The sequence below is a fragment of the Carcharhinus amblyrhynchos genome, chromosome 7 (genome assembly GCF_965287045.1).
Source record: "Carcharhinus amblyrhynchos chromosome 7, sCarAmb.v2.hapA, whole genome shotgun sequence".
In the NCBI taxonomy this organism is placed as follows: domain Eukaryota; kingdom Metazoa; phylum Chordata; class Chondrichthyes; order Carcharhiniformes; family Carcharhinidae; genus Carcharhinus; species Carcharhinus amblyrhynchos.
The window spans coordinates 6,325,133-6,339,405 of record NC_137330.1 but is presented as its reverse complement, the minus strand read 5'-3'; the positions used below and the strand labels follow the sequence as shown (position 1 = coordinate 6,339,405).

General features: G+C 43.2%; 1 protein-coding gene across 1 annotated transcript in view; it reads right to left on the bottom strand.

The window, feature by feature from the left end:
* The window catches only part of LOC145345344 (pecanex-like protein 2), a 220,115-nt gene that overhangs the window by 88,838 nt on the left and 117,004 nt on the right, over positions 1 to 14,273 (bottom strand). The window contains exon 24 of the mRNA XM_080193158.1: positions 977 to 1,085. Coding sequence (XP_080049284.1) covers positions 977 to 1,085 — 109 coding nt within the window. The remainder of the gene's footprint in view (positions 1 to 976; positions 1,086 to 14,273) is intronic.

The window sequence follows — 14,273 nt, the reverse complement described above, 5'->3', positions numbered from 1 at the left end:
TGCCCGTGCCGTTTGAAGTATCAGTCCTACATCAAAATAGTCATCATTAAGCAGAGTAAATAAACCAAAGTTGGACAGTTATTTTTGGTGCTTTAGGTACTTCTTTAGAAAACTGCTGGAAGTTCGAACTGATAGCAACACAACGAGGAAAGCAGGGAATCTGTGAGGTTAGTGACCAAAAGAACCAATCTGTTTAAACAAGGAGATTCAAGGATTAAGAAAGAAACAGGAAAAATGGAAAAGGAAAGCGGATGAATTTGAGTCGTCAGATACGGAAGATAAATAAAGGGGAGGGAAAGGAAGATTAGATTGACAGCGAGAGAAAGGAACAGAAAAGGAAGGAAAGGGGAAAACAAGTGCTCTAAGTCTCTAACAATAATTTAGAAATAAAAAGATCCCACATCTTAATTTGTTCATTCTGAGCAAGTGGCATTGCAGCAACGTAAATCCCGCTCCCTCCCCCCCCCGCCGCATTAAAAAGTTGCGTACACTGTTAATAATGGGTCATTATAAGGAAAATATTACAATTCCATGAAACCCACGGGGACGTTGAGGGTGAGCTGTCACCTTCACTAAGTTGTACAAATTGTCCGACACTTCTTGGTGATTAACAATCCACAATATAACTTCTCCTCGCCGCCTGTTTCTTGGTTATTCACGCATGAATAGTGATAAGCCCCAAACTTGCCATCACTTCCGGGCTAAATTTGATCAGTGGAAGTAAAAAGTGGAAGTGTTCCACTTCCTACCAATTTTTAATGTTCCTGAAGTGCTAAGGACTTCAAAACCCTTTCAAACCACACGATAACATACTCAGATAGTCATAACGCTTGTAAGGAAGGTGTGAATTGTACTCTTCCAACAGTTCTGCTTATAGACACATAGCCCTCTGATACTCAGTTTTCCTAGGGACGAGCTTGCACCCATGCAGAAACGGAAGAAACGGAAACTCGGTGAACCACATTCAAAAGGATACGAGGAACGGCAAAGGGCTGTGCAAAAGCATGAAAGGCCGAGCCCCATGCAATCTGCCAAGGGGCAATGTAGGTCATAACAAACTGCAGCTTGTGCAGCAAGTCCCACAGCTACGCATGGAGATAAAGAATGTTAATCAACATTGTACGACAATCTCGGCAAGATAATACGATTAGAAACAAATCACATTTAAAAGTTGTTACAAACATCCTATAAACTGCATTGTGCTTCCTGTTTCCACAATAAAGGTGAAAATTTTTAAAAATACTGAGGTAACATACAAAAAACCTATTGCCACTTCTTAAATGGTAAGATATGTCAGCAAAAGGCCAAAGTTAAAAAAAACAGTTGAAAGAATCAAATCAAAATATCTGACACACGATTTGTGAAGCAGAAGTGATGGAGTCTTATGCAGTTTCTGAGATATGATATGCTACAAACTGTTATGCTTATCCATATTTGTTATTTCACAGATAGCAAACAAAATCCTTCAGCTTCCACTTGGTTTGAATTTTAAAATTATGTATTTTTTGGGAAGCTTGCACTAATCTGCAACTTGAAAGATTTGAAAATAAAATCATACAATGTTGCAATTTTACTGTGTCACTGTCTATTCTACAATGTGACTGGGATTAAATTATGACATATTCTTGGTTTATATTCCCTTGGCTTTAGAACATTGAAGGATTATCTAGTTGCGATCTTTAAAATGACTTAGGAATTCGATGGGGCGGATAGGGATAAACAATTTCCTCCGGCGGAGGAAATAAGTACACGGAGGCATAATCTTACAATTAGACTCAGGACGCTTAGGTTTGAAAGCAGAAAGCAAACAGTTCTTCGAACGAAAATGGTGGAAATATAGAACTCTCCCGTTCAATACAGTATATAAATTCCGAATATATTTTTCAAGTTTGAGCGCAATAGATTTTTGCTGGGTAAGGATATGAAAATGAAGCAAAAACAGATAGATTAAATTGAGGTACAAATCAACAGTTATCCAATGAAATGACAGCAGGCTGGAGGGGTTGAATGTCCCGTTCCTATGTTCCACTGGCTCTTTATTGTTTGCACATATGAGCCATTTCAATGTTGGGATCAAAATAACTGATGATTACGTGCAAATACAAAGCTGTACTGGGAAGTTAGTATGTTGGCTGACCCAAATACATTCTATTCTAACAGCTCCTATCACCAGGAAACAATTATGCAGCTTTTGCCTAATTTTTGTCTACATTCTGTTAGTCACACGACATATCGCAATGTAAATCTACGCAAAGCCTTTTAAAGTTTAAACCTTCAAACTGCATGAAAGGCAAATAAAACAGTTGTTTAATCCAATTGCTTTTAAAGTAACAGTTCTTATTTTTCAAAGAAAGAATTTTTATTTCCAGACACATCACAGGTTGAGCGTGAGGCTACGTTTCCTGATGCTGAAACTGCAGAGGGACATACAGAGCTGGATTTTCCACAAAGGGTGGGTGGGCTCAACACACCCCGGCGTAAATGTCTGGGGTGAGCCTGCTTCCACTTGGCCAGCTTGCCCTGCTTTAATTTTCCAACTGCCTGATCCTTAATTATTATGAGGCAACACCTCCATCTCTCTTTAGGAAGGATTTCCACTTCATAGAGCTGCCGGCCAATTGGAGATTGGTCACTGCAGCACTACTGGATTCAGTGGCCACCGCCAATGCAGGTGTTCAACAAGCGAAGTTGTCTTTTACGACGTCGTAAGTTTGTTTATTTATCAGTGTCACAAGTAGGCTTACATTAACACTGCAATGAAGTTACTGTGAAAATCCCTGACTCACCATAACCCAGCACCTATTTGGGTCCATTGTGGGAAACTTTAGGCTGCGGGAGTAAATCGGAGCACCCAGAGGACACCCATGTACACACGGGTAGGATGTGCAAACTCCATACAGAGAGTGACCCAAGCTGGGAATTGAACCTGGGTCCCTGGTGCTGTGAGGCAGCAGTTCTGACCACTGTGCTACCATGCTGCCTATGTCATGCATGTTGTGATTGTTCCACCCCCTGGCAGCAACATCATTATAATAAATTAACATATCTTTATCAGACCCAGACACAGGAATCATCACCTATGTCAAACTTCATCAAGATAGCGTGACGACAGAACAGCGTGAATTGCAATTGGTCACCAAAGGAGTGCACCTTCCAGAAGAGATCAGGTGAGTGCAGCGCTCAGGGGCAAGTCATGCCTGGGAACCCCTAATTTTTGTCCAGACACCCTCTGGCAATGCAGGGGATGGCACTCTCTGGCAAACACACTAAGAAGTCTCACAACATCAGGTTAAAGTCCAACAGATTTATTTGGTAGCAAACACCACTCGCTTTCGGAGCTTTGCCCTTCATCAGGTGACTAGGGAGTTCTGATCACAAAGAGAGCATATAAAGGCACACACTCAGTTTATATTTTCCCACCCTGACTTTGCTGATTTCTGGGAAAAGCTCACCCATTAAATCTCTGCTGCCTTCCACCCTATCACAGACCTTTTTGTTTTTCCTCCCTTTCCCTGCCACTGCTTTTGCTTAAAAACTGTTAAATATCAAACATTCTTCTAGTCTTCATGAAGAGCCATCTATCTTCATGGATGACCTGCTGAGTAGTTCCTATACTTCCTGTTTCTACTTCGAATTTCCAGCATCCTCAACCACCCTTTTGGAGGGTGGTTTCATATGAAATTTTAGGAAACGAAAACATCTCTACAAATTCACAAACAATCATAAATTTCAATGTATAACACATTTGAGGTAGTGGAGCAGAACAAGGTGCTTTGCAGAGAGCAGCAGGCTATAAAGGCAGATCTTGGGAAAGGTTTGGGATGACAGATTGATCATATGGTAAATAACAGATTTTGAAAGGGGACTGATGGGACAAAGGCCGGAATTCTCCGACCTCACCCATGGCTGGGATTCTCCAATCCCACAGCAGTGAATGGAGTTTTGGCTGAGTGCTAAATTCTCGCTAGCAAGGTGAATGATATCGGAGAATCCTGCCCAAAGTGAGGCACGTTTTATAAAGGCTGCCACTGCTGATTGGCTTCCATTCACCTCAGCTGGAATGAACATGCAGACATGGAAATTAAGGTCTGCTCCGACCTGGTTGGAACACCCTGATAGATAGTGCTCCTCTGTGCGCTTTAAAAATGAAACCTCTCAGCCTCGGGTTGTCCCAAAGTGCCTGACTGCCAATCAAGTACTTTTCACTGTTGCAATGTAGGAAAATGAGTCAGCCAGTCTGCACAAAGGAGAACCCAAAATCAACAATGTGATAATGACTTGATAATCTGCTTTGGTGTTGTTGGTTAAAGGATAAATTTTAACCAGGACAAAGTGAATAGCTCCCCTGCTCTTTTTTGAAATAGTGCATGAGGTCTTACATTGCTCAATAGAAAGCACTATAGTTAGATGAACATTCGAATTAGGAGCAGAAGTAATCTGCTCCGCCATTCAATAACTTCAACCCCACATTCCTGTCAACACCCGATAACCTTTCATCCCCTTGTTAAATAAGAACCTATCTAGTTCTGTTTCAAAAATATTAAAAGTTTCTGCTTCCATTGCCTTTTGATGATGTGGAGATGCCAGCACTGGATGGAGTGGGCACAGTAAGAAGTCTCACAACAGCAAATTAAAGTTCAACAGGTTTATTTGGTAGCACGAGCTTTCGGAGCACTGCTCACGTGATGAAGGAGCAGTGCTCCGAAAGCTGGTGCTACCACATAAACCTGTTGGACTTTAACCTGGTATTGTGAGACTTCTTACTACTGCCTTTTGAGGAAGAGAATTCCAGAGGATCATGGTCCTCAGATAAAAATTCTCCTCATTTCAGTCTTAAATGAGCAACCTCTTATTTTTAAACAGTGATCCCAAGTTCTAGGTTCTCCAACAACAGGAAACATCCTCTCCACATTGACCTTGTCAAAACTCCTCAGGATCTAAAGGTTTCAGTCAACTTGGCTCTTACTCTTATAAATTCTAGTGGGTACAAACCTGACCTCTTCAAAATGTCCTCATCAGACAGCCAACCCATTCCTGGCATTAGTCTAGTAATCCTTCTCTGAACTGCTTCTAATGAATTTGCATCTTTCCTTAAATAAGGAGACAAATACTGTACACAGTACTCCAGATGTGGTCTCACCAATGCCCTGTACAGCTGAAGCATGATCTCCCAACTTTTGTAATCAATTCCTCTCACCGCAAACAATAACATTCTATTAGCTTTCCTAATTACTTGTTATACCTGTTTAATAGCTTTTTGAGATTCATGCACCAGGACAACCAGATTCCACTGTACCTCAGAGCTCTGCAATCCCTCACTATTTAAATAATAAGCTTTTTAATTCTATCCTGCCAAAATGAACAATTTCACATTTGCCCTCATAATATTCCATTTGCCAGTTTTTTGTCCACTCATTTAACCTACATCCTTTTGTAGACTCCTTACATCCTTTTCACAGCTTACTTTGATACCCATCTTTGTGTTGTCAGCAAAATTAACAACCATAACTTCAGTCCCTTCCTCCAAGTCACTTCCATGAATTATAAAACGTTGAGGGCCCAGTGCTGATTTCTGTGACACACAACTCATCATATTTTGCCAACCAGAAAAGTAGCCATTTATGCCAACTCTGAATCCTGTTAGCTAGCCAATTTTATTGGCTATTAATATTAATTATATACCAGTTTTTTTTTACATAAACTACTGAATGCTACCATATTATTAAAACAATAAATGAGGCCTAATGTTTCTTTCAAACTACACTTAAGTCTGCAGATTTGGAGGGGAACTAGTGTCTTAGCAGGGAGGTTAGCTGGTGTGTTTAGGAATGGTTTAAACTAATAGGGAGGGGGGGTGGGGATGTGGCTGATAGCCCATTAGACACTGGGGCCGGGAGAGAGTTGGGTGAAAGGAAAATTATCAGGGAGAAGGAGGTTCCGAGGGACACTGGTGGGTTGAACTGTGTCTGTTTCAATGCGAGGAGTGTGACAGGAAAAACGGTTGAGCTTAGGGCCTTGATGTTTGTGAGGAAGTTAGATGTGGTGGCAGTAATGGAAACGTGGTTACGTGAAGGGCAGGACTGGCAGCTGAATGTTCCTGGGTATAAGTGTTTTAGATGTGACAGAGGAGGGTTAAAGAGAGGTGGAGGGGTGGCACTGTTAGTAAAGGAGAACATCACAGTAGTACAGAGGGAGGACAATATGGAGGAGTTAGGGATTGAGTCGCTGTGGGTGGAGTTGAGGAATAAGAAGGGAGAGATTACGATGCTAGGGGTATACTATAGGCCACCCAACAGCCCAAGGTCAGTGGAGGAAGGCATTTGTAGGGGCATTTTGTATAGGTGCAGAAAGAATAAGGTAGTTGTAGTGGGTGACTTTAATCTGCCTGGAGTGGATTGGAGGGGGCCTACAGCTGGGGGTACGGAGGGAGAGGAGTTTGTAAAATGTGTTTTGGAAGGGTCCTTAGAGCAGTACATAACTAGCCCGACTAGGGAAGGGGCTATACTGGATTTAGTGTTGGGTAATGAGCCGGGGCAGGTGGTTGAGGTAGAGGTAGGCGAACATGTGGCTAACAGTGACCACAAGTCCGTCTACTTTAGGATAAAAATGGAAAGGGATGAGTGCCGGCCGAACGGGAGTGTGCTGAACTGGGGAAAGGCGAGCTATAGCAGGATTAGGAGGGAGCTGCAGGACACTGATTGGGAGGGACTGTTAGCTGGCAAGTCCACGGTTGACAAGTGGGAGGCTTTTAAGGGCAAACTGAAAATGTTGCAGGAAAGGCATGTTCCGGTTAAGCGGAAGGATGGGAAAGGTAGGATTAGAGAGCCGTGGATTACAGGGGGTATTGAAGACTTGGTCAGGAAGAAGAGGGAGGCGTATGTTCGGATGAGATTGGAGGGCTCAGATAGTGCACTAGAAAGCTTTAGATTGGCTAGGAGGGAGTTGAAGAGTGAGTTGAGAAGGTTGCAGGGGTGTAAAATAGACAGTATTACGGTTGATAAAGAGGATGTGCTGGAAATTCTTGAGGGGCTGAAAATAGATAAGTCCCCTGGTCCGGATGGGATCTACCCTAGGATTCTCTGGGAGGCTAGAGAGGTGATTGCAGAGCCTCTGGCTCAGATCTTCAGGTCGTCATTGGTCTCTGGTGTAGTCCCGGAGGATTGGAGGATAGCGAATGTTGTCCCATTGTTTAAGAAGGGGAACAGAGACTTTGCCGGGAATTATAGACCGGTGAGTCTTACTTCTGTTGTGGGCAAGGTTTTAGAAAAAATTATTAGGGATAGGATTTATAGTTAGTTGGAGTGTAATGAATTGATTAGAAATAGTCAGCATGGTTTTGTAGCGGGTAGGTCGTGCCTTACTAACCTTATTGAGTTTTTTGAGAAGGTGACCAAAGAGGTGGATGGGGGTAAGGCAGTTGACGTGGTATACATGGATTTTAGTAAGGCGTTCGATAAGGTTCACCATGGTAGGCTTCTGCAGAAAATGCAGATGTATGGGATTGTGGGTAATCTAGGAAGTTGGATCAGGAATTGGCTATCAGATAGGAGACAGAGGGTGGTGGTGGATGGTAAATATTCATCATGGAGTGCAGTTACGAGTGGTGTGCCTCAGGGATCTGTTTTGGGGCCACTGTTGTTTGTAATTTTTATTAATGATCTGGATGAGGGTATAGTTGGGTGGATTAGTAAATTTGCTGATGACACCAAAATTGGAGGTGTGGTAGATTGTGAGGAAGGGTGTCATAGTCTGCAGGGAGACTTAGATAGGTTGCAGAGCTGGGCCGAGAGGTGGCGGATGGAATTTAATGCGGAGAAGTGTGAGGTAATTCACTTTGGTAGGAGCAACAGATGTGTCGAGTATAGGGCTAACGGGAGGACTTTGAATAGTGTGGATGAACAGAGGGATCTAGGTGTGTGTGTACATAGATCCCTGAAAGTTGGGAATCAAGTAGATAAGGTTGTCAAGAAGGCGTACGGTGTCTTGGCGTTTATTGGTAGGGGGATTGAATTTAGGAGTCGCAGTGTAATGTTGCAACTGTACACTACTCTAGTGCGGCCGCACTTGGAGTACTGTGTGCAGTTCTGGTCCCCGCATTACAAGAAGGATGTGGAGGCGTTGGAGAGGGTGCAGAGGAGGTTTACTAGGATGTTGCCTGGTATGGAGGGGAGGTCCTATGAGGAGAGACTGAGGGATCTAGGGTTGTTTTCGTTGGAAAGAAGGCGGCTAAGAGGGGATCTTATTGAAACATATAAGATGATTAGAGGTTTAGATAGGGTGGATAGTGATAGCCTTTTTCCTCGGATGGAGAAAGCTAGCACGAGGGGGCATGGCTTTAAATTAAGGGGGGGTAGCTACAGGACGGATGTCAGGGGTAGGTTCTTTACCCAGCGGGTGGTGAGAGATTGGAATGCCCTGCCTGCTGCAGTTGTAAATGCGTCTAGTTTGGGGGCGTTTAAGAGATCTCTGGATAGGTTTATGGACGAAATGGGATTGGTATAGGCTAGTGGGTCATTGTTTTTGTAACTGGTCGGCGCAACATCGTGGGCCGAAGGGCCTGTTCTGCGCTGTAATGTTCTATGTTCTATGTTAGGTCGAAATGACTGGGTACGGAGAGTGCGCTGGAGGAATATAGAGAGAGTAGGAGGGAGCTAAAAAGGGAAGTTAGCAGGGCGAAGAGAGGGCATGAAATGGCTTTGGCTGATAGGATTAAGGAAAATCCGAAGGCATTTTATTCTTATATTAGGAGCAAGAGAGTGGTTAGAGGGAAAGTTGGTCCTCTTAGGGACAAAGGAGGGGAGTTATGTATTGAGTCGGAGGGAATGGGGGAGATCCTGAATGAATACTTTGCATCGGTATTCACGAAGGAGAGGGGTTCGGTGTCGTGCAGTGTCTTGGAGGGAGCTGTGGATCAGTGGCAGGAAATATCCATTACGAGGGAGGAAGTGCTAAGGCTTTTAGGTAGCGTAAAGACGGATAAAGCTCCGGGGCCTGATGGTATTTATCCCAGGCTGCTTAAGGAGGTGAGAGATGAAATTGCTGGGCCTCTGGCGCAAATCTTTGTCTCTTCTTTGGACACAGGTGAGGTCCCAGAAAACTGGAGGGTAGTTAATGTTGTACCGCTGTTTAAAAAAGGTAGTAGGGATAACCCTGGAAATTATAGACCGGTGAGTTTGACATCGGTGGTAGGAAAATTAATGGAAAAAATACTTAGGGGTAGGATGTATGAGCATTTGGAGCGTTGCGATCTGATTAGGGATACGCGACATGGCTTTGTTAGGGGGAGGTCTTGCCTTACGAATCTGGTAGAATTCTTTGAGGAGGTGACAAAAACGGTTGACGATGGGAGAGCCGTTGATGTCATCTATATGGATTTCAGTAAGGCATTTGACAAAGTCCCTCATGGTAGGCTGGTAGAAAAGGTTAAGGCACATGGGATACAAGGACAGGTAGCTAGGTGGATTGAGAACTGGCTGGGCAATAGGAGACAGAGGGTAGTTGTTGAGGGGACCTTTTCAGGCTGGAGGCCAGTGACCAGTGGTGTGCCGCAGGGCTCAGTACTGGGACCTCTCCTCTTTGTAGTATACATAAACGACTTGGAAGAGAGCGTATGTGGTGTGATCAGCAAGTTTGCGGATGACACCAAGATGGCAGGATTGGCGGATACTGAGGTGGAATGTCGGGTGATACAGCAGGGTATAGATAGGTTGGTACATTGGGCAGATAGGTGGCAGATGGAATTTAATCCTGACAAATGCGAGGTGATGCATTTTGGAAGGAATAATGCAGAGAGGAGCTAAGTGATAAAAGGCAGACCGATTAGGAGTATAGAAATACAGAGGGACCTGGGAGTGCAGGTTCACAAGTCTATGAAGGTTGCGAGGAAAGCTTATGGAATGCTAGCCTTTATAGGAATGGGTATAGAGTATAGGAGCTGCCGTCTAATGCTTCAGTTGTACAGAATGTTGGTTAGACCGCATTTAGAGTACTGTGTCCAGTTCTGTTCACCTTACTACCGGAAGGACGTGGAGACTCTGGAGAGGGTGCAGAGGAGGTTTACCAGGATGTTGCCTGGCATGGAAGGACTGAGTTATGAGGAAAGGTTGGAGAAACTGGGACTTTTCTCCTTGGAAAGACGGAGATTAAAGGGAGACATGATAGAGGTATATAAGATACTGAAGGGAATAGATAGAGTTAATAGTGATAAGCTGCTCCCTAGATTGGGTACAATTACGAGAGGTCATGATCTAAGGGTGAGGGGGGAGAAGTATAATTTGGATATGAGAGGAAGGTTCTTCACGCAGAGGGTCGTGGGGGTATGGAACGCGCTACCAAGTAGGGTGGTGGAGGCAGGCACGTTGGACTTGTTTAAGGTTTACTTAGATAGACACATGAGTGAAACAAGGATGGAGGGTTATAGTAGGGGGTATTAAATAGGGTCAGAGCCTCGGGAGACACCAGAAATGCAGACTTACATGTTAACGTTTTTGTCTTTTTATTCCGCAGGTGGCGGTCCACCTTCTTGTCAAACAAGGGGCATGCATACGGTGGGTCATGCGTGGGCTGCTCTTGGAGGTTCCAGGAGTGGCCTAGTACTTCGTGTCGGTGTGTGTGCTTGATCCTGGACCGGTAGACGGGTGCCGCAACAGCTCAGTGACTAGCACTGCTAGCTGTGCAGATACATGGATTTGGGCCTGTGTCTGTGGGAGTTTGCGCATTCTCCCTGTGGTTACATGGGTTTCCTCCGGGCGCTCCAGTTTCCTCCCACACCCCAAAGATGTGCTCTTAGGCTGATTGGTATACCAAATTGGCACTATTGTCCCCTGAATCTGGCTAAGTTATGGGGTCCACACACATACACGCAGGGCAGGGTAGGTGTAGGAGGATGCGGCGGCGCGGGCTCATTGGGCTGAAGGGCCTGTTTCCCGTGCTGGGTTGTTCTTTGTTCAGTCCATGCCAATATAATATCCCTACACCATGAACTTTTATTTTATACAATAACCTTTGATGTGGCACCTAATCAAATGCCTTCTGGAAAGTACAGTACTTACACTAGTTCTCCTTTATCAACAGCACATGACTCCTTCAAAAAACTTAGATAAATTGGTTAAACATGATGTTCGTTTCCCAAAATCCTGTTGACTCTGCTTCATAGCCTTGATTTTTTTCAAGTGCTCTGCTATAATATGTTTATTAATGTATCTTACAATTTCCCTGTGACAGATGTTAGGCTAACTGGCCTGTAATTTGCTGCTTTCTGTCTCCCTCTATTTCTGAGTAAAGGAGTTACATTTACTGTCCTCCAATGTAATGGAACCTTTCGCCAATCTAGAAAATTTTGGAAAATTAAAACCAATGCATCAACTATCTCATTAGCCATTTCTTTCAAGACCTTAGAGGGAAATCCATCCAAATCAGGGTATTTGTCCTGCCTACAGCCCCAACGATATGCTCAGTACCACTTCCCTGTAATTTTCCTGAGTTCCTTCCTCTCTTCCATTTCCTTAATTATAGCTAAAAGAATGAGAATTTAGGCATGCTTTTTGACATGACTTCCCGACCCAGAATCTCTACCACCTACAAGGACAAGGCAGCTGGTACACAGGAATACCACCACCTTCAGGTTCCCCTCAAGTCACACACCACCTTAAGCTGGAAACAGATCACTGTTGCTGGGCCAACATCCTGAAACTTCCTTTCTAACATCGCTGTGGAAGCACCTTCACCACACCAACTAGAATGGTTCAACAAATAGGCAGCTCACCAGCCCCTCTACAACAGCAATTAAGAATAGGCAATAAATGTTGGTTTTGCTGTCAATACAGACATATCCCATGAATGAATGACAAAAAAGTCATTCCAATAAGGGACTCAGAAGAGGAAGTAGTGAGAATCTGGAACTTCCTAGCTTATGAAGTGACTAAGGCAAACAGTTCAAATGCATTTACGAGGAAGTTAGGTAAATACACCAGGGAAAAGGGAATAGAATGATATGTTGAAGGACTGAGATGAAATAGGTAGGAGAAGGTTCATGTCAGCATAAGCCCAGGATGGACCAATTGGTTCAAGTGTTACAAATACTGTAATGTCTAACTCAAAATGTAGCCTAAGCTTATGACAGATGAGAGACACAGTATGTGCAAATACTTTTTCTTCATGGTGTGAACCACCTCTGCACACAAGCTGTTCTATGTGGGGATTTATTATAAACAGGACTTGTTTGGTCCCATGCAGTCATGGGATAAGTGTTAGATATAAGGCTGTGTTTGCTGCCAACACAGCACATATGCAGTTCTAGTGTTTCTCCACCATATTTACTGTTTTACAGACTCACGCAGCCGTGCTTAATTGGGGCGGCCATACTAGAGATTGGCCATTGTGCCAGGCTGGCAGCAGAACAGGATTTCATAGCGCTGGCCCTGCTGGGTTGAAATCCATTCTGCATCAAAGAGAAAAACAAACTTTTGCACCTTTTTAATGCAGAAATAAAGTCAATAATTTAAAGTAGCAAACAAATAAACAGAAACACTTGGAGACACTCTTGCAGCATCTTACGTTGAATGCCTCCGAGTTTTATTTAATCATTTTTCTGCCATTCATCTGTAGATACAAAATATGAAAAAATCTTAAGACCTGCATATATTTTCTGCCCACAAAACCTATATTATTGGCGCACTTTTATTGAATAATCAGCAGGCTGGGTGCTGCAGAGTGGACCAGTATGCATACCATACTGCATAGGCAGGAATGGCCGTGTAGATTTAATGCAGCCCTGCTGAGTAAACAGCAATTCATTTATTAATTAAATGGAGGATAGTGCACCTGTCACAGTGAATTCATATCTATAGATGTGGGGTAGTTAATTTTGCATCAATTACATTGATTTGGTGAATCATTGATTTTGCAGTGTCATCAATTCAGATTTATAGGGTTTGAGCTTTGTGTAGAAAGGGCAGGTTAGATATTAAATTTTGAGAAAATCGCTCTTCAGTATGATTCAGGTTTTATATATGCCTAAGCTTCATTTATCAGGAGCTCTTGTCATTCATTTCTCATTTTTGTTTTGTGAATACCTCCCCTTTCACCTTTCTTTAAAAAAATCTGTAACTATCACCCTTTTTTCTGTCAACTCCCACACCTATCGCCAGTCACACGAGAACATTTGTGTGTGTATGCTTCACTATCATTTGCTTGTCACAGCAACCAGATGTCAGTGTTCACAGCTCCCTACAGACCAGCTGAGGAATAAAAAAAATAAATTATCTGGGAAGTCAGCGAAAGCAAAATGTGCAAGGTCGGTCCAAATGCAAAATATTTCATCTTGATTCCTGCCCTCCCATGAGAAAGGCCATTTCATGTCTATTGAGGAATTATTAGTATGGGGGTGGAGGGGGTAGCGGCGGGGAGGGTGGTGGAAAAATAAGCAACAAAAATAAAAAGAATCTGCTGCGTTTCTCTTCCTACTTAATACTTAGGAGTGGGAGTTCAAACAATGAGTTCTGTCACAGCATTAATCTGCAGAGCTATCATCTGCAAATTAACCTTTAATTAAGAGTTTTCAGAAGCCAGCACCATGCAGTTACCATAGCAACAGGAAGCGTTATCCCCCTCCCCACCCCAGTATGTCTCAGTAATTTAATAACTGCTAATTAGTTTCAGTAACACATGAATATGAGTCACTCCTGCTGCCAAAGAAATGTTTGTGAAAATACCTTCACACGTCCTTAAACTAAAGCTTTTTACAGGAGATGTGTACAAGAGCAATTACTCAAATCCAAACTTAAAAGCTCAATGTATTCTTTAATCTGACTTGTGTTTTTAAAGTGGGTGCAGATGTTTTATTGTGCCTTTATATGGTCAGGTTAGCCTCTACTGCTTCGTACTTGCGTATGACTGCAGATAGTAATTAAGCTAAAAATAAAATCCTTTAGAGACTTAGAGCTGGTGTGTACTGATCACTGTGGTACTTACCATGGCGAGGCTGCATTTTCATTTTCAGTAAGCCAGTTAACTGACCCAAACTGTCCCTCAAATATCATCCGTAGGATTGTAGGACATGAGGGTTCTGTTCAACCAGGAGACCACTTAGCCCTCAAGCCAGTTCTATAATTTTGTTAGATCATAGCCATCAAACTTCATATTCTCATCTTTACTCCAGGTTCCTTGATGCTCTTACTCAACAATAATCTCTCAACTTTAGCCTTGAAATTTTCAACTGACCTGCAGCATGCACTGTTAGCACTGGGGTAGACAATCTTCATGCTGAATTCCAG